The 23,519-nt window shown below is 46.1% G+C and overlaps 2 protein-coding genes across 4 annotated transcripts; both read right to left on the bottom strand.

The window, feature by feature from the left end:
- Positions 1 to 1,357: 1,357 nt before the first annotated feature.
- Positions 1,358 to 12,216, bottom strand: LOC121443575 (cyclin-L2). Of its 3 annotated transcripts, XM_041645384.1 has the most exons (11): positions 11,854 to 12,215; positions 11,393 to 11,467; positions 11,066 to 11,175; positions 8,833 to 8,953; positions 7,753 to 7,817; positions 5,165 to 5,264; positions 4,689 to 4,793; positions 4,459 to 4,600; positions 3,253 to 3,370; positions 3,079 to 3,171; positions 1,358 to 2,549 (listed from the first exon to the last, which is right to left on the bottom strand). In XM_041645384.1, the coding sequence occupies exons 1-11, from the start codon at positions 12,133 to 12,135 to the stop codon at positions 2,195 to 2,197; spliced, it is 1,566 nt and encodes a 521-aa protein (XP_041501318.1). In that variant the 5' UTR covers positions 12,136 to 12,215; the 3' UTR covers positions 1,358 to 2,194. The 3 variants fall into 3 exon arrangements, with proteins under 3 accessions (XP_041501318.1, XP_041501319.1, XP_041501320.1); XM_041645385.1 differs by lacking the exons at positions 11,066 to 11,175; positions 11,393 to 11,467; positions 11,854 to 12,215 and adding an exon at positions 7,221 to 7,234 and having other exon boundaries at positions 8,833 to 8,869; XM_041645386.1 differs by lacking the exons at positions 1,358 to 2,549; positions 3,079 to 3,171; positions 3,253 to 3,370; ... (1 more) ...; positions 4,689 to 4,793; positions 5,165 to 5,264 and adding an exon at positions 5,276 to 7,234 and having other exon boundaries at positions 11,854 to 12,216.
- A 2,383-nt stretch (positions 12,217 to 14,599) lies between these two features.
- LOC121443583 (39S ribosomal protein L20, mitochondrial) lies at positions 14,600 to 21,564 on the bottom strand. The gene is made up of 4 exons (XM_041645396.1): positions 21,438 to 21,564; positions 21,241 to 21,351; positions 16,923 to 17,000; positions 14,600 to 14,950 (listed from the first exon to the last, which is right to left on the bottom strand). The coding sequence occupies exons 1-4, from the start codon at positions 21,522 to 21,524 to the stop codon at positions 14,777 to 14,779; spliced, it is 450 nt and encodes a 149-aa protein (XP_041501330.1). The 5' UTR covers positions 21,525 to 21,564; the 3' UTR covers positions 14,600 to 14,776.
- Positions 21,565 to 23,519: the final 1,955 nt, after the last annotated feature.

The raw sequence follows: 23,519 nt of genomic DNA, 5'->3' as shown, positions 1-23,519 counted from the left end.
CATCACTGTGCCTGAACCACAGGATTCTTTTTGTTTTTTATATACTCTTTTAAGTAGAAATGGGTCAATGAGAACAGAATTCTGGGAAGGAGGAAGCCCATTCCTCCCCAGTCCTGTCCAGACATCGAAGAAGCAAGATGTGGCCTGCCCTGCTGAATAAAGTACGGAGCCACATGGCTAACACAGATAAGAATAAAAAAAATAAAATACTCTTTTAAGATTTATTTATTATGAGTCGGGCGGTAGTGGCGCACGCCTTTAATCCCAGCACTCGGGAGGCAGAGGTAGGCGGATCTCTGTGAGTTCAAGACCAGCCTGGTCTACAGAGCTAGTTCCAGGACAGGCTCCAAAAAAGATTTATTTATTATGTATATAGTGCTTTGCCTGCACATATATCTGCAGGCCAGAAGAGGGCACCAGATCTCATTATAGACGTTTGTGGTTGCTGGGAATTGAACTCAGGACCTTTGGAAGAACAGTCAGTGTTCTTAACCGCTGAGCCATCTCTCCAGTAGCAGGAGGATTCTTGATGAAGAGTATATAAACAAGGCAACAGTGGCTTCTGTACCCTATGTTACATGGATTCCCTTAGAGCAGTGATTCTTTTTTTTTTTTTTTGGTTTTTCAAGACGGGGTTTCTCTATGGTTTTGGAGCCTGTCCTGGAACTAGCTCTTGTAGACCAGGCTGGTCTCGAACTCACAGAGATCCGCCTGCCTCTGCCTCCCGAGTGCTGGGATTAAAGGCGTGCGCCACCACCACCCGGCCCAAACCACAGAGAAACCCTGTCTTGAAAAACCAAAAAAAAAAAAAAAAAAAAAAAAAAAACCAGCCTGGTCTACAAGAGCAGTGATTCTTAACCTTCTTAATGCTTCCTAAATTCCCTTTAATACATACAATTCCTCACATTATGGTGACCCCCAATCAAAACTATTTTTATTGCTACTCCAATGGTCTTGGGTGACCCCCATGAAAGGGTTGTTTCACCCCAAAGGGGTTGACCTAGGTGCCACTGTAGTAGAGTTGACCCACAGGCTAGTTGTGAAGTGGCAGGGAACCAGGAAGCTGGCCTGAGCAGGATTTGACTAGCCCCAACAATGCTACTCAGACAAAGTATATGCAGGCTACCAGGATGTGCTGAATAGGCCTGCTCATTTTTACCTGTTTCACTGTCTCAGCTCTGAACCCATGAGCCCTATTCTTGGTTGTCCCTGTAAATACAAACCGTAAGCTCTGATACACCATGACCCTAGACTGAAGCCCTTCAGCTGTATACTGATGTCACTTCTCCCCTCCTGGTGCACTCCAGAAAACAGCCTTTCATCTCTAAGGATAGATGGTTTCAGGAAGGCACAGAGCTTAATACAAAATCCAATCCTTTAATGAGAACTGGGACATACAGTCGCGTTTCCCCTGGAAGCTCAGCTGGCAGTGCACAGTTGCACACACTCACTCCTGCCACCCCGAGTGCACAGCTGCACACACTCCCACCACCCAGGCACGCACACTAGAAAACAAGCAGGTAACAGCCCACGTCTTACACCCCAAGTGTCCTGAGAATTGTTTATTCAACCTCATAAAATTTCTCTAGAGCTGGTGGCCTGCACTCAGCATTGCACAGATAAAAATATAAGACTTTCAACACAGACCTAAATACCTTCACATTTTAAAAATCAGAATTCTCTATACAAGTGTTAAGCTAACAGAATTCAAATTCTGAGTTTTCATATATAGCTTTCACTTGTATTAAGCACATGTTTATTTACAACGCAAATAGAGAATAAGGGGCTATTAAGGCCATTTCCTCATTGTGAAACACTGGAAAGTATGTACACAAGTATAACCTAATATAGGCAAACATGTGAAAAATCATCTTTCTTGGCTTTACGTAATTGAGTATCGGTTTAGGAGTGAAGCGACAGCTCATCAATAGCACCAAGCCACGCCAATGGGGACGAGTGCCTCTGCTGTTTCATCCAGTTACCTGAAGATCTGCAGCTGAGATGCACCTCCAACTGGGACAGGCGTGCAGCACTCCCCAGGCCAGCCTCAAGGGCACCTTGTTTGCCGTCCTATCAGTTAAATTCACCTCAAGGTCCAATTGAAAACACTTCCAAAAACCATCATGCTGCAAGGCCACTGAAGCCAAGGTGTGCCCAACAGGGAGGGACCAGGGCAGCCACCAGGAAATCCATCTCACCTCCGGTGTCTGCTGTGTCCAGGGTGGTCCCGCTCATAGCGATGGCCTGTGCGCTCGTAGGACCTTGAGCGCTCCCGTCTCTGATCTCTGTAGTAATGACTTTTCTTCTTGTATTTTCCAGAATTGTCTGTCCGCTCTCGTGACCGGCTTCGAGAACGAGAGGAGCTCCGGCTACGAGACTTGTGTGGCTTCTGGGTGAGGTACTTGCAGTCCTTTGCTTTCCGGGAGGCCCTCACTTCTGAGCCTTTGTAGGGAGCACCACGGTGCACCTGCCTTGGAGGAGAGTCACTGCGGCTCCGAGAACGACTCTGTGACTTGGACCCACCCGAGGTAGAGCCACTGTCACTTTTCCTGTGAAGAGAAAAACATGCTTGTGATCCTAGCCAAGCCCTACCTAACAAAGGAGGAGCTGGCAAAGAGGCTTGTTTTGTTTTGTTTCACGTTTTGAAACAGGCTTTCTCTGTGTACCCTGGCTATCTTGCCTTGCAGACCACTCTGTAGACTAAGCTGGCCTCAGACTCACCTATCTAACTGCCTCTTTCTCCCAATGGCTGGGATTAAAGGCATGTACCACTACCACTTGGCCACAAAGAATCTTAAATTCAGAGAAAGAAGAACCACATCAGGTTAGGAACCCCCGTCCCACTGGGTGTGACGGCACACTCCTGTAATGCCCGAACTTGGGAGGCAGCTTGCTCTACAGAGCAAGCTCCAGGACAGCTAGGGTTACACAGAAAAGAAACCCTGTTTCAAATAAAATAATAATAGTAATAGTAAAGAGCCAGTGCCTACATTATTGCAGGAGACATCTATATGTGCCCTCCTACTATCCTAAGAAAACACCAGGTTAGAGTCTCATGGGCAAGCACCAGGCACACACCTTCTCTTCGGAGAAGCAGACCGGGACGGGGATCTTGAGTAGCTCTGTTCACGGCTCCTGCTTTGACTGCGACTCTCGTGCCCTTTGGGCAAGCTGCACACAGGAACAGAGTAGTTAGAGACCTGCAATATCTTTAGCCTCCACTGTCTACCTAGGCAGACACGAGCATCTTACCCATTCACAGGGCTGTCTGCCTTGGCTTTCTTTGGGCCCTCCACTTTCCGTTTGGCGTTCTTCACAGAGAGAGGGGAAGACTTGTTTCCTTTACCTTCTTTAGGGGATTCTACTGAACCTAACAAGAAATTAAAACCATAATCAGAAATTTCTTCAAATAAGAAAAAATCCTATCTTGAAACACAAAAGTCAAAATAAATATACTAGCAAAGCAAGACAAGACCATTTGTAACTAACTAACTAACTACCCTGGAGCCCAGAATGAAAATACACAAGACACAGTCAGGCCTTCTGTTCAGACCTATTTTGCCCAGGGACCAGGGAATGAGTACCATATTCTATGTTCTAACAATATAATCATAGACTCTAAATTTAAAAATTTAGCTGGGCGGGGGGGCTGGAGAGATGGCTCAGAGGTTAAAGAGCACTGGCTGCTCTTCCAGAGGTCCTGAGTTCAATTCCCAGCAACCACATGGTGGCTCACAACCATCTATAATGAGATCCAGTGCCCTCTTCTGTCGTGCAGGTATACATGGAGGCAGAATGTTGCATACATAATAAATAAATCTTCAAAAAAAAAAATTTATCTGGGTAGGGGTGGTGCGTGCCTTTAATCCTAGTACTCAGGAGACAGGGCAGCCTGGTCCACAAAGTTTGTTTCAGAACAGCTGGACAGTCAGAGCTGTTACAGAGAAACTGTGTGTGTGTATGAGAGAGAGAGAGAGAGAGAGAGAGAGAGAGAGAGAGAAAACAAGCCAACTTGGTAGATATGGTTAAGAAAAACAAACGAATTAAAAACAAACAAACAGCATTTCAGAAAGGCTGTCCATATTTCTTTCTTTTTATTTTATTTTTGGTTTTTTTAGACAGGGTCTCTCTGTATAGCTTTGGAGCCTGTCCTGGAACTCGCTCTGTAAATCAGGCTGGCAAACTCACAGATCCACCTGGCTCTGTCTCCTAAGTGTTGGGATTAAAGGTGTGCAACACCACTTTCCAGACATATCTCTTAATATGAAAACAATCCTTGGGTCTGCTCTGACTTATTTTAAGGACCACTAACAGATTGCTAGGGATTCCAGTGCCAGAGTACTGTTGAGATAAGCTGCAATCAACTCCAGGAGATATCTCACAGGCAGTATCACATATCCCCAAACCAAGTCAGGTTACAAACCGCTCCCTTGTGAGGAATAAACTCTCAACACTCACCCAGCTTGGAAGCAGGTGAGAACCCTGCAGCACTGTCCAGAACTGGAGCACTCCCTGGTAGCAGCCCCCTCGCTCGTGCCTTGGCCTCTTCGATGGCATGCTTTCTCTTCTCCACCTCACTTTCTAGGTGTGTCAAATCAACCTGAAAAAGGCAGAATCATCCATCCATTCAGAACCAAATGCTTCTGGCCAAACACAAGCAATTAATCCATACAAAAACACAGAGGAACCTTTTTCCGTGTATAAAGCTGCAGGATTTTAAAGCAGATTTCTTGAATTTCTTCTTCAGTTGCTCCAAACAAAAGAAACCAATGGGGACGATTGGGTAAAGGGATCTGTGAACACATAAGTAATCATGTCACTTGCTTTCCTTAAGAACTCCAAGGCCAGGTATGGTGGTGCATACCCACACCTTTAATCCTACCACTCAGGAGCAGAGACTGGATCTCTGTGAGTTTGAAGACAGCCCTATCTCAAAAACAAAACAACAAAAACAACAACAACAAAAAAAAAAACACCACTACTACCACCCTCACCAAAACACTTCAAGGCCAACAAGATTCTTAGGGTAACACCTAAAATGGCCTGCCAGTTTAGCAAGAAACTCTTCTGCAAATGAACCTAATTTGACAAACACATTAACATTTACCAGAGGCTGGAGAAAGGTCTAGAGTCTAGATTAAAACCCAGAGAGCCGCACACTTACCTCCAGTGTCCGGGCAGCGAGGTAGATACAGGCACAAGCAATGCTCTCAGGCTGGAACCGCACGAAGACATCTGTGCGAAGGCTATCATTCATGTAGTTCCTGAAAAGAAGACCAGGAAGACTGTAGTGCTGTGGGCAACTGTGCCACCACCTGCCACCAAAGGTTGATATTCCTAAGGGTTCTACACTAGGGCTGAGCTGGGTACTCTGGGAATCTCCAGAGATACCTGGGGCATTCTGAATACATGAAAGAAAGAAATCACTGGGGGAAAAAAGCTGGCTGAACGTCAAACAATACGTGTTGCTATGAACGAGAACCGACTTTAACTTTACTTTTCCTTCTCTATTTGGCCTGCTATCATGCAAAGCACAATGCTTGGAAAGAAAATGCTACTTGGTAGTTAAAATGTAGTCAATTAAAGAAATCTAAATGTTCAAAATCCATAGTGCAGAGAAACATGCAAACTCAAATGAGCAGGCTGAGCATGAGCCTCGAAACTGTGAGACAAGTTGTCCTGTGTTCCTTTTCTTCAGGCAGCACTTGTGGCCCGGTCCTTCTCCAGATGACTGAGCCACAGCTCCAGGGAGGGAGTCCACTTGGAAAAGGGAAAGGCCCTTGGGTGCAGTTCAGATGCATGGGCTCAACACCCAAGGGAATCCTCTTCTCGGTCTTATCAAAGAACGTTTCCAAACTGTCCCATTTCAACAAGGAGTCTTAAAATGAACATTCATAAAAATCAGACAAAAGCAACAAAACACTAAAAGTGGCAACAAAGTACACTTAAAAATGCTATAATACTTTAGAAAACATATGTAAGTACAAAACTTCACATTTTTAGAAAAGTTCTAAAAATTGGCTAACTTTTTACATTTTCTTTATATTCCTTTAAAATTTATAGATTATAACCAAATGGAATAGTAGCTTTATCAACATTGCAAAAAACAATGAGAAAACATGTGAAGAGGTTATATTATACACTGCCCAACATATCCAATAATGGCACAGCATACCCTAACGCCAGGCTGTACCTCATGAGATTCAAATGCCCCACCCAGTACCTTTGTCCTAAAACCTCAGAGAAGGTAACATTCAAACCCATTCTAACATTTTAAACAAATTCTACAGATGTCTATGAGAGGCAGCTGGCCCTGGAAGCATTAACTCTATACATCAGAAGTCAGAAAGATAGCTGCACTGTCCATCTCTCAGGAGCCATTCTGTGGCTAAACAGCATAAACATTAACAAATATCACACATAACTTTATTACTGATAAGGAATTTTTAGTATTCAAATATATTAACACAGTATTTTAAGTTCTAAAAACAAGTGAAATCCTTTAAATGTGTATTTAAACTTAATGCTACATTAGAAATAAATTACAATAGTTTAACTTAAAGATGAATACCTTTACTGGAATAAATCCTACTTAAGCTGCTGAAAAGAGCAACTGTAGGACTTGGGAGAAATAATGAAAAGATCCAGTAACAGCCTGAATTTCCACTATGCCAATTTGTCACTTCAGTTCTTACCGCTTTCTGTACATATTTTTTTAATATTATTTATTGTGTATACAGTGTTCTGTCTGCATATATGCCTGCAGGCCAGAAGAGGGCAGCAGATCACAATACAGATGGTTGTGAGCCACCATGTAGTTGCTGGGAACTGAACTCAGGACCTCTGGAAGAGCAGTCAGTACTCTTAACCACTGAGCCATCTCTCCTGCCCCACATATATATATATATATATTTTTTTTTTTTTTAAAAGAAAGGTATTGCATCTTTATTGTACAGGTACAGCAATTTTAAAAGAACAAAATTCAAGTCAAGACAATTATCAACTCTAATTGATACAATTACCAAGCACGACAGGATTAACAAGAAGCACAATCGTCAGAGAACCACAAGCAGCAGTCGGCCATGACTATACTATCAGGTACGCATACCACCAGTCTAGAGCCAGCCTTCGGTGGAGAGCCTGCACTGGATTGGCTGAAGACGGCCGCTGTCCCTGCACCAAAGCGCTTGGACAGCAGAGGAGAAGTCTTAGTCACTTACCCTCAGAGGCTACCCTTTGATTGAAAGAGTACAGAAAAGAAAAGTCAAAACAGGTTCTCTATAAAGCATGTCATAGCACCAGACAATTCAGTCAGCAATATGACCCCATAGACTTAATTCTGTGGGGAAAATACCCCAACACCTAACTGTTACTTCAGGCTTCATTCTAGCATATGCCTGCTAAAACCAACCCGGGACTGCATCAAAAGCCTTTCCCTTCCCTCAGTTCCCTGGAAACAATAGCACTGATTTTGTGATTGGAGCGACCACCTAGAACATTCCTACACCCAGCTGGCAAACCCCAGAGGGAAGTGTACGGACTACTCTCATGGGGTGGGAGCATTGGAAATACAGGGGCAGGGGTGGATGGGCCACCTACCGTTAAGACTGTCCCTGTCATTTTGGGGGAGGCACTGAGACAATTCCAGACCATAACCAAGTCATGGGATGACAACCCACTGCCCAGGTGCCTCAAGTAATACATTCCTGAACTGCCCTTGCTGGTCTCATAAAACAAGGAAAATCAACTCACCATGCAGTCTGGACCAGGTGTTGGTTACGCTCACACTCTAACACCTGAAGGTACATAACGATTATCTGGAAGATATGGGTCAGGCAGTTATTAACAAAAACTCGGAGAGCACGGAACTCAGATTTTGGTGTCCATGCAGCAAAAGAACCTCAAGCTATACCCCAGGGAGCTCCTGGTGATGTCCGGCAGACAGCTCAACTTTTAGGATGTGCTTGCTACGTGCTTTTATAGTTGGGCAGAGTGCATATGTGAAGACCAATCTGCACCTGTGGCATGGAAGGCCTTGTTTTCCATGTGGCTCATTTTCATTCTTGCTGACAAAACCTTTCCACCAGAGAGAGTTGCCTGCACTATACATCCCTGTACCCCAGTAGCCAACTTGCACAAAACATGAAAATACATTAAACACATTAAGAAAAGCACTTAAAATATTTAGTTGAGAATTTATCAAGAATCTAATGTCAGAAACTCAAATAAGCAAGAGAAGATGACAAGGCCAGAGAAATAAACATGAACTTTTGCTACCCAAGTGCCAAATTTACAGTGTGCTCTATTGAACTCAGCTAAACCTGAAGCTTTCAAGTTTCAGTTTAGCTACACTAGATAAGACACTCATGGAACAATCTAATAAATTCACTTCTAGTCAGCACATATTATAGACTACTTGGTTCATTTTGAAATAAAAGAATTCAGAATTCTTCTGTTCTTCCAAAGAAGATATTAAAGCTATTTCTAAAGTAACTTTTTTAAAAAAGGATTTATTATTATGTATACAGTATTCCATCCACATATCAGAAGGCACCAGATCTCATTACACATGGTTGTGAGCCACCATGTGGTTGCTGGGAATTGAACTCAAAACCTCTGGAAGAGCAGAGTGCTCTTAATTGCTGGTTCCATCTCTCCAGATCCTCCAAAGTAACTTTTAAAAGTTTGCTCTTAAGTGCTAAGGAGAAAGCTCAATCAGTAAAGTGCCTGCCTCACAATCACTGGAACCCACATACGAATGTTGGGTATGGAGCACACAGGAAGTCAGCTGAAGCACGGCTTAGGTGGCTGCAGGTGCCAAGCCGAACCCACCTTGTGAGGATGCTTCACATGGACACAGAAGCCCAGCTCCTTGAGAACGCGTCTCTCTGCCTTTATAATCTGGTTTTTTAAATTAACATACTCTTGATCCAGCACCAGAGGCACAGGTTTCCTGCAAAGACAAAGCATATGCTCTGTAGAAAATTCTTTCAGATTCCACCAAGCGATAAGTGCTGCGGGACCGGAAGTCTACAAGTTCACTTCCTTCGCAAAGTCGCAAAACAGTCCTCCAACCCCAATTCTAACCTTTAATAATTCTTTATTTATTTAATAATTCTTTATTTTTCACCTGAGAGAAAGACCCTACGTATACTTTATTACTAACCTGCCCCTTGTCTCTACACATTGTTTTCTAGAATATTCAGGAGGAGGATCTCAGGATCTTTGCACAAGGGCTATATAACATGTCAGATTCAAGAAAAAAGATCAACCTTTCTGGTTGGATGGGAAATTACAGAACCAATAAAGCACAATAAAGTCACCCCTCAGTATACACTGGAGCTGGTTCCCATGACTACTTTCACCTACTCTAATACCTATGAATGCTCAAGTTTCTTATACAAAATGGTGACATATCCCCATAGCACTTACAGACAGCCTCCACATGTTTCAAATCACTTGGGCACTGTATGATACCTAGTACAATATAAATGCTATACACATATAGTTCCGGTACTGTTGTAAGGAATAGTGACACCCAAGAGTTTCAATCCAAGGCTGGTTGAACTCTTGAGTGAGAAAGCTGCAGATACAGATAACAGACTATTGAAAAAGATACCAGGTTGTAGCTGGGTGTGATGATGTATGCCTTTGATCACAGAGACAGGTGGATCTCTAGATCAGCCAGGTCTACAGAGAAACCCTGTCTCAAAAACCCAAACCAAACCAAAGAGACCAGGTTGTGTTTTAAAGGGGTTTCTGTTAAGCTGGGCATCGTGGTACATTTCCCTAACTCCAGCACTCTGGGGACAGACAGGCCACCTGAGCGAGGAAAGCCTAGTCTGGCCAAGCCAACTAAGGCCACACAGCAAGACTCTGGTTTAGAAAAGAGCAGAACAAAACAAAAACTAAAGGGCTTCTGTGAACAAGAACAGGAAGTCTGGGATATGGTCCATGACTGGGGACAAGTCAGCTGCCTCCCTCTACGTCTACCATGTGGGACCTGGGCATCAAATGCAGGTCCCAGGCTTGGCAGCAGCTCATTTACCCACCAAAGCATCTCATCAACCCTGCGTATATATTCTTTAAAATTTATACTGTTTGTGTGGTTTATGGGTTGTGCCTGTGGAGGACAAAGGACAACTTGTGGAAGTCAATTCTCTCCTACCCTGTTGATCCCAGAGCTGAATGCAGGACAAGAACCTACTGAGCCATCTTACCACTGCTTTGGGTTTTACCTGTTTCTGAGACAGGATCTTCTTACGTCGTGTGTTCTTCTGTGATAGGGTCTTACATATTCCAGGCTGATTTAAATTCATTATGTAGTTGACAACAGACAACCGTGAACTCCTGATCCTATTTCCAACTCTTACTCACCAGGATTTGTTCCAAGGGTGGGTTGGGTTTTGTTTGTTGTTTTGCTAGACAGGGTTTCTCTGTATAGCCCAGGCTGTCTTGCAACCAGTTCTGTAGACCAGGCTGACCTCAAACTCAAGACATCCTCCTGCCTCTGCCTCCTGAGTGCCATGATTAAAGGCATGCGCCACCATGCCAGCTCTCCATGGGTGCTTTAAAAAGCAGTACTTGGAGACAAGCATGCTCATGTATCTGAACATAAGGGGAGATTGGGAAGGAACTGCTGAGAGGAGAACCCAGCTGCATCTACATTTCCAGGCCATTTAACTACACGGCAAGGTCAGATATCAAAAGACCATCCCAAGAGGCATTCTGCTACAACTTAGGAAGGTTTCTGGCAAGGAGACCGGGAATGCTGACAAACACAACACAATGCTGGGACAGCTCTCTTAACGAAGAATCACTAGCTTAGACACTGTCAGCACAAAGGGTGAGATCCACTGGTCTGGGGCTTGGTGATTCTGAGAAATGAAACACAGAGCAGACAGGACAACAGGGTGGCATTCCAGCAGGGCTAGAACAGCCAGTTACCCTATCACCGTGCTCCCCCCCCACTGCCCCCATGGTATGGGGCACTTAGGAACAAACTACTGCGAATCCATGGGTTGGTATAACAGACAGACATTTGACAGCTCTGGAAAGGACTCACTTTTTCTCTCTGAGATGCCGAAGGCGGTGGAATACATTGATGACATCCCTGATTCGTCTTGGAGCCTCTTCTATTTTGGAAGCCAGGTGAACACAAGCCATGGACACATGCTGAAACGTACATTGGGACACGGGTGTTTTTCCCCAACCTGAGGACCTTCCGGGGCGTTAAAAACTATTAGGAGCAAACAGAAGGTACAGAGACAGGCCTCCAGGGAGAACGGTATAAAGTTTGCAGGACAGTATTCAGTTCACTAAGTAAGTAGTGGGCACAACAAGCCAGCTTTCCTCCCAATCCATTTCTCTGATAAAACAGAGAGAAGCCTACCTCCATGGAATGTTTCACGAAGGACTTCGTGTAAAAGAACCGCTGGAACAACACCTGCCCTGTAGCCATGGCCACCTAGGGATGGAGAAGATTCCATCACTTTTGAAGGCAGAACTCAACCCAGCTCAAGCGTCCAGTGTAGTTCCTTCTCCCAGGACAAATACCCACGACAGATCCCACTTCCCCAGAGAACTTCTGTCTCGCGGGGCGGTCCTGGGGTTTGTAAAAGGGCCTTGGCCCGAGGGCGTGGGGGAGGGGAAGCCCGGGCGCGGGCCGCACTCGGAGCGGGTCAGCGGCCAGGTCGGAGGCACGGAGTCGGTATTACGTCAAGGCTGCGGTGCGGGTTGGGCTCCGACCTCGGGCCGGTCCCGGGACATGGGCCAAGCCGACAACAAAGGGCCGGCCGGCACTCTCGACCGCCGGCGGACGGTTACCTACTACGCTCGCGGCCGCGCCCTTACCTGCGGCAGGCGGAGCAGGATGCCGGCTGCCTGAATGAGCTCGCAGCCCACCACGCGGAGGCCGGTCTCCGTGTCGCTGTCGAGACCGCTCGACATGGATGGCGTGAAGCGCAGCTTATCGTCGGGCAGCAGACAGTTCTCCAGGGTGATGAGTACGCCCGAGTAGAGCCTGTCACCGATCAGCACCCCCTGCGACCCTGGGGTGGCTCCCCCCGAGCCGGAAGCCCCGGCCGCCAACGCGGGGGCCGCCAGCACCGAAGCCCCGGCCGCCGCCGCCGCCATTTTGTGCCGCCGATTCTTTTTTGGGCTCTTCCCGGAGGGCGGCTCCTCGCGACCAGCCCGGCCGTCCCGCCTCCGCCTCCGCCCATTGGCTGTGCGTCAGCGCCGCCTCGTCCCCATTGGCCGCACGGTCTGTTCTTCTGTATCGCGTCAGCCGCTGACGCCGGAAATGGCCTTGGGTGGGGCTGCTCGTTACCCACTCGGCTCTGCGGCCTGGGCGGACTCGGAAGCGGTCGGTCCGGAAGAGATTGCGGTGCTGCTGCCGCGGGAACCGGGGTTCTAGAAGGGAGTCTTTCCGTGGGGACCGGGGCAGGATGGCTTCGTCCCCACAGTTGCACGCGCTCAGCATCACAGCGCGGTTTAGCCCAGGGGCTTTAGTTCTCAACCCTTCCTGCTGGCTTCTGCTCGGTTGCAGCTGCGGGGGGGGGGGGATCTGTCCGCATGGAAAGTGCAGGTTAAAGAACTGGAAAGATAGGCTTAGCTGTTAAGAGCACTGGCTGCGAGGATGAGACTGATGTGGTGGAGGGGACAGTAAATGGTGTCACCCACACAGGTGCTGGAAAACGGTCAACTGGATCAGGAGCAGCCGCAGCCCCTCTCCATGGCCAGGGCATCCCAGAACAGCAGCACGGATCCTTGCCTACAGAGCCCTCTGACCCACCTAGTGACAGCAAAGCTACATGATGATACCTCTGCAATAGGTCATGGTGACTGCCCCTAGGTAGTGATGTGTGGCCTTTGGGCTGGTGGAAATATCCTCTCCTCTGGTAGGTGACTTGCTTCTGGCCCAGGCAGGGTAAAACACTTGGACTCTTCTTGCAGCAGTAAAAACATGGAATCGCACGTAGTAGAGAGCTTAAAAAATTAAAGGCCGTGCTTACAGCTCAAAACGAAGCCTTAAGCTGCACAGCGTTGTGAAGTGATTAGTTTCCCTTTCAACAAAGCTCATGGAGGCTCTGAAATACATCCCTGACAGGCCGTCTTCTCTAGGACCTAGGGGCAGCATACCCCATTAGTGCCATGGAGCTGACAGGGTCTGTTGAGGTGCCTCTCACTCCCCTTGGAGTTTGCTTTTGTTTTATTGAAGATAACCAAGCCGCTGGGAAGTGGGTGTTAGGGCCCTGGAGGCACTCTTGGGCAACTCAGTCACTCTGTCCACTTCACCTCAGAAGCAGCTTGCCTGACAACTGATTAGATTGTTCTAGAAGATGTGCCCTACCCTGCTAGACCAAAGTTATTGGTCATGTGGGACAAATTCATTAGGTCCCCTCCCCAAGCATGTCTCATCAGCTGTAAGGACTACTGAGAGATTGTCAGACAAACGGGCTGCCTGGAAAAGACTCCCCAGGTTGTTGAACTGCCTGTAAGCTCTGCAGTGCACCCCAGTCTTCATGAGTCTCCCTCATGTCATGGTGGGGTTTGGTGACAGAGCTGTGAGTCATTTCTGCTCCCATACGGAACCCAGTAAACTCACTGGCTCACCACTGGACTTTAGTAGTGTCTTCAATTTGGTCCTACCATACAGTCCCCACAAAGCAGACTAAAAAATGGCCTGATAAGATTTTACTATAACAGAGAACAAAGTAAATCATGGTCAGGGTCTCCTGGGTTGTTTCCAGGAAGTGGCTCTAGTAAGATCAAATGTAAACCAAGTCATGGGAGGCAAACAGTGGATACCACAATGACGGTAAGGGAGTGCAAACCGCAGAACCTGATAGAGGCAGGAGAGAACAAGAGGGGGCCTCACACATTATCCCCTGCAGGAGGAGGAGCGACAGAGTCTGCATTATACAGCAGAAACAGAGCTGCTGAGGTGCTGCTCTAATGCACAATTTATTCCTGAACCTTACAGAGCAGTCTCATTAAAACACCTAGCAGGAGGATAGAAGTTTGGAAGACCCCTTTAAAGCTGACCCGCCCTTTCAGGCTGAGACCAAGAGCATCACATTCCTGATATTAGGACATATTCCCCTGATCTGAACCCAACTGGGAACATGGAAAGAGACAGGAAGCCAGGTGGTGGTGGCGCATGCCTTAAATCCCTGCACTCGGGAGGCAGAGACAGGCAGATCTTTGTGAGTTTGAAGCCAGCCTGGTCTACAAGAGCTAGCTCCAGGACAGGTCCCAAAGCAACAGAGAAACCCTGTCTGGCTCAACAGCTGAACCACTGGGCACATGCCATATATATAAGCAAAAAACCAAAAGAGGTTAATATCAATCCTGTTTACAGTAAGTTTACAGACTCTGGGGTACTTACTTAAGGAAGACCAGAAAATGGTCATTTCAGAAACCTGGTATAGAATCCCTGCTTATAGGAAAAGCAGCATGTAAAGCTGAATCCTACTATTCCCACGTAACAGCCTCTCCCATAATAGGCAGTCAATGACAAGTACATGGGTACTTCAGAGGCTTTATGCATCTAAAGGTGTGTTTGTCTGATGCCAGAAAATAACTCACAAGCTGAACACTGCAAAGGCTTTATTTGTACAATCTTTACATGATAGTTTTGGGAATATATCACTGAGTAAAAAACTTTTCTCTCAGGCCTGTTGCTAAAATATAAATAAATACAAATCAGACTTCCTGGTGACTAGACAAGTCCTTTTGCTCCTATCTTATAACAATTTCCACAGCACTGCAGTCTTCAGTGGTACTGTACCACTCTAGAAAAGATGCCCTCTGGCTCCTTTCCATCCCCCAGAGCTGCAGCAAATCCTTCCTGCTGCCTCCTCTTAGCCAAAGCTGCCAAAGACTTAAAAGTCTTTGGTTCATAGATGGCCAGGTCCACAAGTACCTTCCTGTTGAGCTCCACCTGGCACTGGGAAGAAAAAGAACCATAGCCTGTAGTAAGCATCAGAAACCATTTGAGAAAGCTAGGTATGGTGGTGCACGCCTTCAATTCCAGCACTGTGGAGGCAGAGGCAGGCAGATCTCTGTGCATTCCAGGCTAGCCAAAGACTATATAGTGAGACCTTATGAAAAAACAACAAAAGACAACAGAAATTACTTCAGTAGAATACAGGAGATCCCACATGGGAACAGACAGGAGGATGCAGCCACAAGACCTCTAGTGAGTCTAGCGTAGCTAGCACCACTCTACTGGTGTGGAACAGTTGGGAACTGTGGGATAGGCAGAGCAAGAACATCTTGCCTGTAAAACATAGTAGGACACTGTAGGACAATGTGATTAGGGACAAGGAAGGGTCTTGTAGAGGCTGTGACAAAGAAGAACCAGCTGAAGCCCAGGGCCCATAATTAGGGTCAGAGGTCACTTATGCACTAAGACTTCTGGCCTGGGCTAATCCTTTACTGTAATTCAGAGATATAAGCTCATTAAGACTACTGGGCCAGCAGAAGCAGGTGAGTTCACTGGCACTGAAGGACACCAGAAATAGATGCAGTACACAGACATACATGCAGGCAAAATAACTTAAAACAAAACAAACCTCAAACTCAAAAGTTAAAATTAGTTTAATATCCTTTTTCTTTCATACAGAAACAACCAAACTGGCGACTGTTGCAGGATATTTGATCACACTGTGTGAGAATGTGTCTCTGTCCTTCCTTTCCTGCCTAAGGCACCTTCTGATTGATTTAATAAAGAGCTGAAGCCAGGCGATGGTGGCGCACGCCTTTAATCCCAGCACTCGGGAGGCAGAGGCAGGTGGATCTCTGTGAGTTCAAGACCAGCCTCGTCTACAGAGCGAGTTCCAGGACAGGCTCCAAAGCCACAGAGAAACCCTGTCTCGAAAAAAAAAAACAAACCAAAAACAAAATAATAATAATAATAAAGAGCTGAATGGCCAAAAGTTAGGCAGGAGAGACTAGGCAGAACTTCCAGGCAGAGAGAGGAACTCTGGGAAGAGACACGGAGGAAGTAGGATGTACCGTATGGATGAGAGGTAACTAGCCATGTGGCAGAATGTAGATTAATATAAACAGACTAACTTAAGTTTTAAAGAGCTAGCTGGGAATAAGCCTAAGCTAAGGTCAAGTTTTCATAATTAGAAAAAAAAGTCTCCATGTCATTATTTAGGAGCTGGTGGTTCAAAGAAAGACTTGTTACACTTGGCACCCCACAATGGGAACCAAAATGTTTTTTTCATCAGCACAACGGCTGCCCCTGAATCTACTGCTGTTTCAGCCAGTAATTGTGGCTGTACAGTTACTGGGCCACGTATCAGGCAGCAGACTGGTGGGACTTTTATGTCCACTGACTCCACCTCCTGCTGCCACCACCAAATGTCGTTTTTCACCAAATCTCTATCAGTCTATTTATCAATAAAACTCAGGAGTCAGAGGTTAGGGTGAAAACCTGCTAGCTCAGAGGGGTTGAGAAGCAACTGGCTGGCCTTCCAGCATTTCAGAAATAGAGCACTCTTTGCTCTACCAAACCAAAAAGCACTGCCACACTCAAAGTCCCTCCCTGCTACTTCCAGTTCGTCTCTCCATCCGTCTTCCAGACGCCCTCTGACTTTCTGATTACTTTCTGTCAACTAGTTGCTGGTTCTTCCTCCTGACCCAAGGTTGATTTTATTTAATTAATGCAAACGCAAATTCAGGATTCGCAGTGTGACTGAATATCCCAAAACAGTCAACTGTATGACATGCTCTATTTACGATGTGCTGAAATATCAGCAAGGCAAGGAAAAAGCAGGCACGTTTCCAGAACCCCAGAGAGACAACAGATAGTTCAGGGTGCAGGCCTAACAACACTCATGTCTGCCCATGGACATCTGATGGGGTGATTCCTTCAAATGCTCAACACCTCAACAAGGCCCTCAACTTACCTTAATTAAGTTGACCATGAATGCTGGGTACTGTAAGCCATGTTCCTGGGAGGCAGCTGAAATTCGATTAATCCAGAGCTGGAATTAAAATAGATCAAAGACCTCAACATAAAGCCAGCCATACTGAAACTCATAGAAGAGAAAGTGGGAAGTACACTTGAACACATCGGCACAGGGAACCACTTCCTAAATATAACCCCAGGAGCACAGACACTGAGAGAAACAATAAATGGGACCTCCTGAAACTGAGACGCTTCTGTGAAGCAAAGGACACGGTCAACAAGACAAAACGACAGCTTACAGAATGGGAAAAGATCTTCACTAACCCCACATCAGACAGAGGTCTGATCTCTAAAATATACAAAGAACTCAAGAAATTGGTCACCAAAAGAACAAATAATCCAATAAAAAAAAAATGGAGTACAGACCTAAACAGAGAACTCTCAATAGAGGAGTCTAAAATAGCTGAAAGACACTTAAGGAAATGCTCAACATCCTTAGTCATCAGAGAAATGCAAATCAAAACAACCCTGAGATTCCATCTTACACCTGTTAAGAATGGCCAAGATCAAAAACACTGATGACAACTTATGCTGGATAGGTTGTGGGGAAAAGGGAACACTTCTGCATTGCTGGTGGGAATGCAAGCTGGTACAGTCCCTTTGGATGTCAGTGTGGCAATTTCTCAGAAAATTAGGAAATAACCTTCCTCAAGACCCAGTAATACCACTTTTGGGTATATAGCCAAAGGATGCTCAATTGTGCCACAAGGACATGTGCTCAACTATGTTCATAGCAGCATTGTTATAGCCAGAACCTGGAAACAACCTAAATATCCCTTGACCGAAGAATGAATAAGGAAAATGTGGTATATTCACACAATGGAGTACTACACAGAAGAAAAAAATAATGGCATCTTGAAATTTGCAGGCAAATGGAGCTAGAAAACATCATTTTGAGTGAGGTAATCCAGACCCAGAAAGACAATTATCATATATACTCACTCATAAGGGGTTTTTAAACATAAAGCAAAGAAAATCAGCCTACAGATCACAATTCCAGAGAATCAAGATAACAAGGAAGACACTAAGAGACATACATAGATCTAATCTACTTGGGAAGTAGAAAAAGACAAGTAAATTGAGAGCATGGGGACCTTGGGAGAGAGTTGAAGGGGAAGGAAGAAGCAGGGAGGGGAACAGAGAAAAATGAAGAGCTCAATAAAAATTAATTAAAAAAATAGATGTTTGATATTGATTGATTTCTAAGACATCCAGAGCTACACAGTGGGACCTGTCTCAAAAAAACAAAACATTACCAAAAGAAAAAAAAAAATGGTGGTGGTGGTGGTCCAAGCCTTTAATCCCAGCAGTCAGGAGGCAGAGATACAGGCATGCAAGTTCCAGGACAGCCAGGGTTACACAGAAAAAATCTTGTCTTGAAGAAAGAAAAAAAAAGTAAAGCAATAATTTCCTTTAAAAATGACACGCGAAAGCCGGGCGGTGGTGGCGCACGCCTTTAATCCCAGCACTCAGGAGGCAGAGGCAGGCGGATCTCTGTGAGTTCTAGGCCAGCCTGGTCTACAAGAGATAGTTCCAGTACAGGAACCAAAAAGCTGCGGAGAAACCCTGTCTCGAAAATCAAAAAAAAAAAAAAAAAAAAAAAAAGACACGCGAACTAGGATGATACTGTATGTCTGATTTCTGGCAAAGCCAGGAGGAACAACTTCAAGCCTGAGGCCAGCCTGGTCTATACAGTGAGTTTCAGGGTGGGTAGGGCTATATGACAAGATTCTGTCTCAAAAACAAAACAAACAAACAAATAAAAAGACAGGCAGACAGGCAAAAGGCTAGACCTGGTAGTAGGCCTGTGACCCCAGCTCCCAGGAGACCTGACAAATGATTGCAAAGCTGGACTATAGAATGAGTTCAAGTCCAGTCTGGGAAGTCAGTGCTCTATGATACCATGTTCAGACCCCAGTTAGAGACCTCATCTCAAAACAAAACAAACCCCAGGTGGATGGCCTTTGAGGAACGACACTTGAGACTGACCTTTACACAACATACCTGCACATGAAACCGGCTGGGGACACAGAGATGGCTCATGTTACTGTGCAGTCCTGATGACCTGAGCTCAATCCCTGGAACTCAAGTAAAAAAGCTGGATGTGGGGCTGGAGAGATGGCTCAGCGGTTAAGAGAACTGGCTGTTCTTCCAGAGGACCTAGGTTCAGTTCCCAGCACCCACACAGCGGCTTACAACTGCCTGTAACTCTACCTCCAGGGGATCCAACACCCTCACACAGACATGCGTGCCGGCAAAATACCAATGCATATAAAATTTAAAAAAAAAAAAAAAAGGTGCCGGGCGGTGGTGGCGCACGCCTTTAATCCCAGCACTCGGGAGGCCGAGGCAGGCGGATCTCTGTGAGTTCGAGGCCAGCCTGGTCTACAAGAGCTAGTTCCAGGACAGGAACCAAAAGCTACAGAGAAACCCTGTCTCGAGAAATCCAAAAAAAAAAAAAGGCTGGATGTTGTAGCATCCATCTATAATCCTAGCACTCCTACGGTTAGGCCGGCTAGCTTAGAGTACAGGGTATAGCACAATCAGCAAGGCAGATCCTGCCTCAATAAGGCAAAAGGCTAGAACGGTTAACCCCTAACCTCCACATCCATGCATGTGCATGAGTACATGCACACACAGAGAACCCATGACTAGCATGCTCAAGGCCCTGGTTATTCAATCCCAAGCACATGCAAGGAAGTCGCCAGTACAAACTATGTGCATGTACCAATAAAACAAAGATTGAGATTCTGTGGCAGACAGAGGAACATAGCAAACTCTATGGAACGGGGAGAGAATCCTTCAAGGATCTGGCTGATTATATCAGGAGACTCTGTGCCAGGCATAGGCAAACACCTTAACATCTGGGAAGACACAAGAATCAAAAGAGACCCTGGCCTGGAGACAGCAATGTTAGGTTTCTTCAGCATAACTGGTACGTGCCTCTGTTCTTACACATTAAATATCAGCGGGTTGTTGTTTGTTTGTTTTGCAGGGTGAGAGTGATCTTTTAATCATTTTTTTTTTCACACAAAGGTACAGTAGTTCCTAAAGTTCTCAAGTTTGAGCCCGCATCAGAATCCCAGGGTGACCATGAGACTGTCCCAGGCCCTGAGACCCTCCACACTGGCAGCAAATGCTCACTTTTCATATAAATGAACACTCCCATATTTTCACAACACTGCAGCACAAATCACCAGATCCTGGGGCAATACCACCCTACTCCAAAGGCTGGTGCATCTGAGAATGAACAGGAACCCAAATCAACATTATCCAGACTGTGAACACAGCCATCATGATGTACCCACATTCAGGTTGGGGGGGGGGTCCTTTAATTTTTTTTATTTGTATAAATATGGGTGTGTCATGTGTGAAAAAATGTGTATATGGGTGCCCATGGAGACCAGGAGTCAGATCCCCTGCAGTTAGAAGTATGGGCAATTGTGAGCTGCCTCGTGTGGGCGCTGTGAACAGAACTCGGATGATACAGAAGACCAGCGAGTCCTGCAGCCATCTCTCCAGTCTTAGGGAGCACTTTCTGACTCTCAAGGTCAGAAACAATCTATCATATGGCCCTGCTGACTTACTCATAGGTACTTGTCAGAGCTACAAGCTAGGCTCCAAGTACAGCTCTCAAACTGCAAACAAACAAAACAAAACAACACCCTTTGAAGGGATGCTAGTAGGTCCGAGCATAACAAATATGGCTCTGGCAGGCCTTGCTATTTCCTCTTCCTTGATAAAAATCGTTAGATTACATTCCTAAAGCTAGCCTTTATTTGGCCACTTCCTCCTCCTGAGGCTGACTACCAAGGTCCAGCTATCCAAGTATTGAAGTCCTGCAAAAGCCCCCTGTGGCTACCCTGATTAACCTGTCCAAATAAAACTAAACACCCCATCCTAACAGGAGGCTTCCTCTTTCACCTTTATAAACTGTCATTTGCCGTTTCTTCCCTATCCAAGGCAGCTCTTTGTCCCTACGGGATAAGCAGTCCTCGCCCTTCTCCCAGTCCTCTAGCTCCTGTCTTTGTCCCTTTTCCCATGCCTTTTGTCCCAGTGTCTAGGGCTGTCTTGTGCCAATGCCGGTCCTTTCGCCCTTCACACAGCTTCTGTGCAAGGTGAGGGAAACGCCAAGGGACTGAAGGCCAAGCTCCCGAAGTCGGGTGTGGAGGAGGGCCTAGCTCTAGGGGAGATGAAGGACAAGCTCGGGGGTCGGGGTGGGGGGTCGGGGTGGGACCCCCAGGGACGGTGCTTACGGTTCTCAGGTTCCGCTTTTTCAGTCTGCGGGCCTGCGTGCTCTTCACGAAGGCTCTGGTCACCGCCCTGACCGCCAGCCGGTAGCAGCGGTTCTTCCTTCCCCTAAAATGCTGGACGACGAAAAAGAAAGAAGGGTGTCCGGATGGTAGCGCACCGCCTTGCCCGCGCCCCAGGGGATCCCGGCACGCGCACTCACCCGAGCATGCTTCAGCACCTCCTGGACCCGCCAGAACCGGTCTGTGAGGCGGTTCCGCAGCCACAGCCGCGTTGTAAGGAACACCATTCTGGGTTCCCGCGACCCGAGCGCCTGCCGTAAGCATTTCCGGGTCAACGGGCAGAGAGGACGGCCCGGCCGGGTGTGCGCGCGCACAATCTTCCGGGACGCCTCTAGGCTCGCTCCCCGAGTTCCGTTGTGCGTGGCGGTCCGCAAGCAGGGGGAGCAGCAGAACGGACCGGATGCATGAAGCTGATGTCTTGGCCTGGAAGGACCAAGGCGGCGGGGCTGAGGAGGACGGGAAGGGCAGCTGCGGACGGAAATCAGATTTGCAGAAACGAAAGAACCGTCGGTGGCCTGCTCTTGTGTGGGCTTCAGTTAGTTGTCCCTAAATGAGTGACAGAAATCAAATCAAGGCAGCCTCATTCTAAAAGCAGCTAATCTAGTTTTGCTTATTTGTTTTATTTTTTGGTTTTTTTTCGAGGCAGGATTACTTTGTGTAACAGTTTGTCCTGGAGTTCGCTTTGGAGACCATGCTGACCTCGAACTCTTGGAGCTCCGACTGCCTCGGCCTCCCGAGTGCTGGGGTTAAAGGCCTGCGCAACCACACCCCGGTTTGGCAGCTGTCTGAGTCGCAGGCCCAGATGAGCAAAGGGGTCTACTGTTCTCGAGATGTGCCTACGGGATGAAAGCTAACCTCTGTGGGTATAGAAAGCCACGTTCCAGGAAATGGAGGGCGCTCAGAGCCGGGTGTGGTAGGGAAAAAAAAAAAAAAAAAAAAAAAAACATGCTATAGGGAGATGAAGGCCAAGCAGCTCTGACTGACTTAACAAGAAGTTGGCTACCATCTTTTGTTCCTTTTAGTTCTGGATTCTCTGACCTCTTGGAACTTTTCAGAGACTTACTTGAACAAGCACCCTTTCACCTGATCCCATCAACTAATCAAAATTCCACATACATATTCAAATTAAGGCAACTCATTTTCGAGACACCCCCACACTGCTACTGGGACCGGCTTCTCTGTAAACGTCGCTTGCCTGCCCTTCGACAGTCCTTGCTTCTCGTTCTTTTCAGTTGTGAGACAGGATCAGTGTGACTCAAAAAACTGACGACTAGCTGCATATGGTGGCGTCCCAAGCACTCCAGATGCAGAAGCAGGAAAACCAACCCTCAAAAAAACTAAAACAAACAACAAAAGTAAACAAAAAAAATTAATGTATGTATTTATTTTTGTTGGGGGGAGGCCTATGGAAGTCAGTGGGAGAAAACAATCTCAAGTGTTGCAGAAAGGCACACACAAACAAAGGGAAAGTAATTTGGTAAGAATTTTTTTTTTTTTTTGCAAAAGAAGAAAATCTAGAGTTTAGAAAGACCCAGAGTTGAATGAGGAACTTGTTAAGGTCAGGGAACAAGAACAAAGCAGCCCAATTATTATTAGCTGACGGGCCTTTCTTGCTAGGGCTGGTTAATGATCAAAGGTAGTGATTAATTACTTACCCATTCCTGCCCTCAATCTCCTGGTGAAAGAAGCTATTGTTGAGTGGATATGCACTCTAAAGATTTAAAGTAGAACTGAGTGATTCTTTTTTTTTTTTTTTTTTTTTTTTTTTGGTTTTTTCGAGACAGGGTTTCTCTGTGGCTTTGGAGCCTATCCTGGAACTAGCTCTGTAGACCAGGCTGGCCTTGAACTCACAGAGATCCACCTGTCTCTGCCTCCCGAGTGCTGGGATTAAAGGCGTGCGCCACCACCACCTGGCTGAGTGATTCTTTTTCATATATAAAAGTTTAGATTTGTGATTCCTTTAAGATTCCTAATAAGATTACCTTTCAAGATAAATAAGAAAGTGATTGACCCTTTCTTTGTAACCATAAAACACAGTCTGTTAGCAATAGAATATCTGGTTTGCTTGCACACTGTTAATCTATAACAAAATGCTTGGGTATGAATGTACATGGGTCCTTGGGATAATTTGCTTTTTACCTGTAATATGTAAAATGTTTAATCATGTAAGGGATACAGAAAACATTCTGTTTTTTTCTCCTTGTATTCATTGTAGTCATTCA

Source organism: Microtus oregoni, unplaced genomic scaffold (assembly GCF_018167655.1).
Source record: "Microtus oregoni isolate MIOR12 unplaced genomic scaffold, Mior012 000109F_ref0000275, whole genome shotgun sequence".
NCBI classification, from domain to species: Eukaryota; Metazoa; Chordata; class Mammalia; order Rodentia; family Cricetidae; genus Microtus; species Microtus oregoni.
Note: the sequence above shows the minus strand (reverse complement) of the source record. Positions and strands in the feature narration are given on the sequence as shown.

Bases quoted from the DNA above. Each gene is read 5' to 3' on its own strand.
- LOC121443583 (XM_041645396.1), bottom strand. From the start codon at position 21,524: ATGGTGTTCCTTACAACGCGGCTGTGGCTGCGGAACCGCCTCACAGAC. The intron at 21,352-21,437 runs GTGAGTGCGCGT...TTCGTCGTCCAG, and splicing joins AGGTGCTGAAGCATGCTCGG to CATTTTAGGGGAAGGAAGAA. The intron at 17,001-21,240 runs GTAAGCACCGTC...TTTTAATTCCAG, and splicing joins AAAAGCGGAACCTGAGAACC to CTCTGGATTAATCGAATTTC.
- LOC121443575 (XM_041645384.1), bottom strand. From the start codon at position 12,135: ATGGCGGCGGCGGCGGCCGGGGCTTCGGTGCTGGCGGCCCCCGCGTTG. The intron at 8,954-11,065 runs GTGAGTCCTTTC...TTGTCTTTGCAG, and splicing joins CGGCATCTCAGAGAGAAAAA to GAAACCTGTGCCTCTGGTGC. The intron at 5,265-7,752 runs GTGAGTTGATTT...TCTTCTTTTCAG, and splicing joins CACCTGGTCCAGACTGCATG to GAACTACATGAATGATAGCC.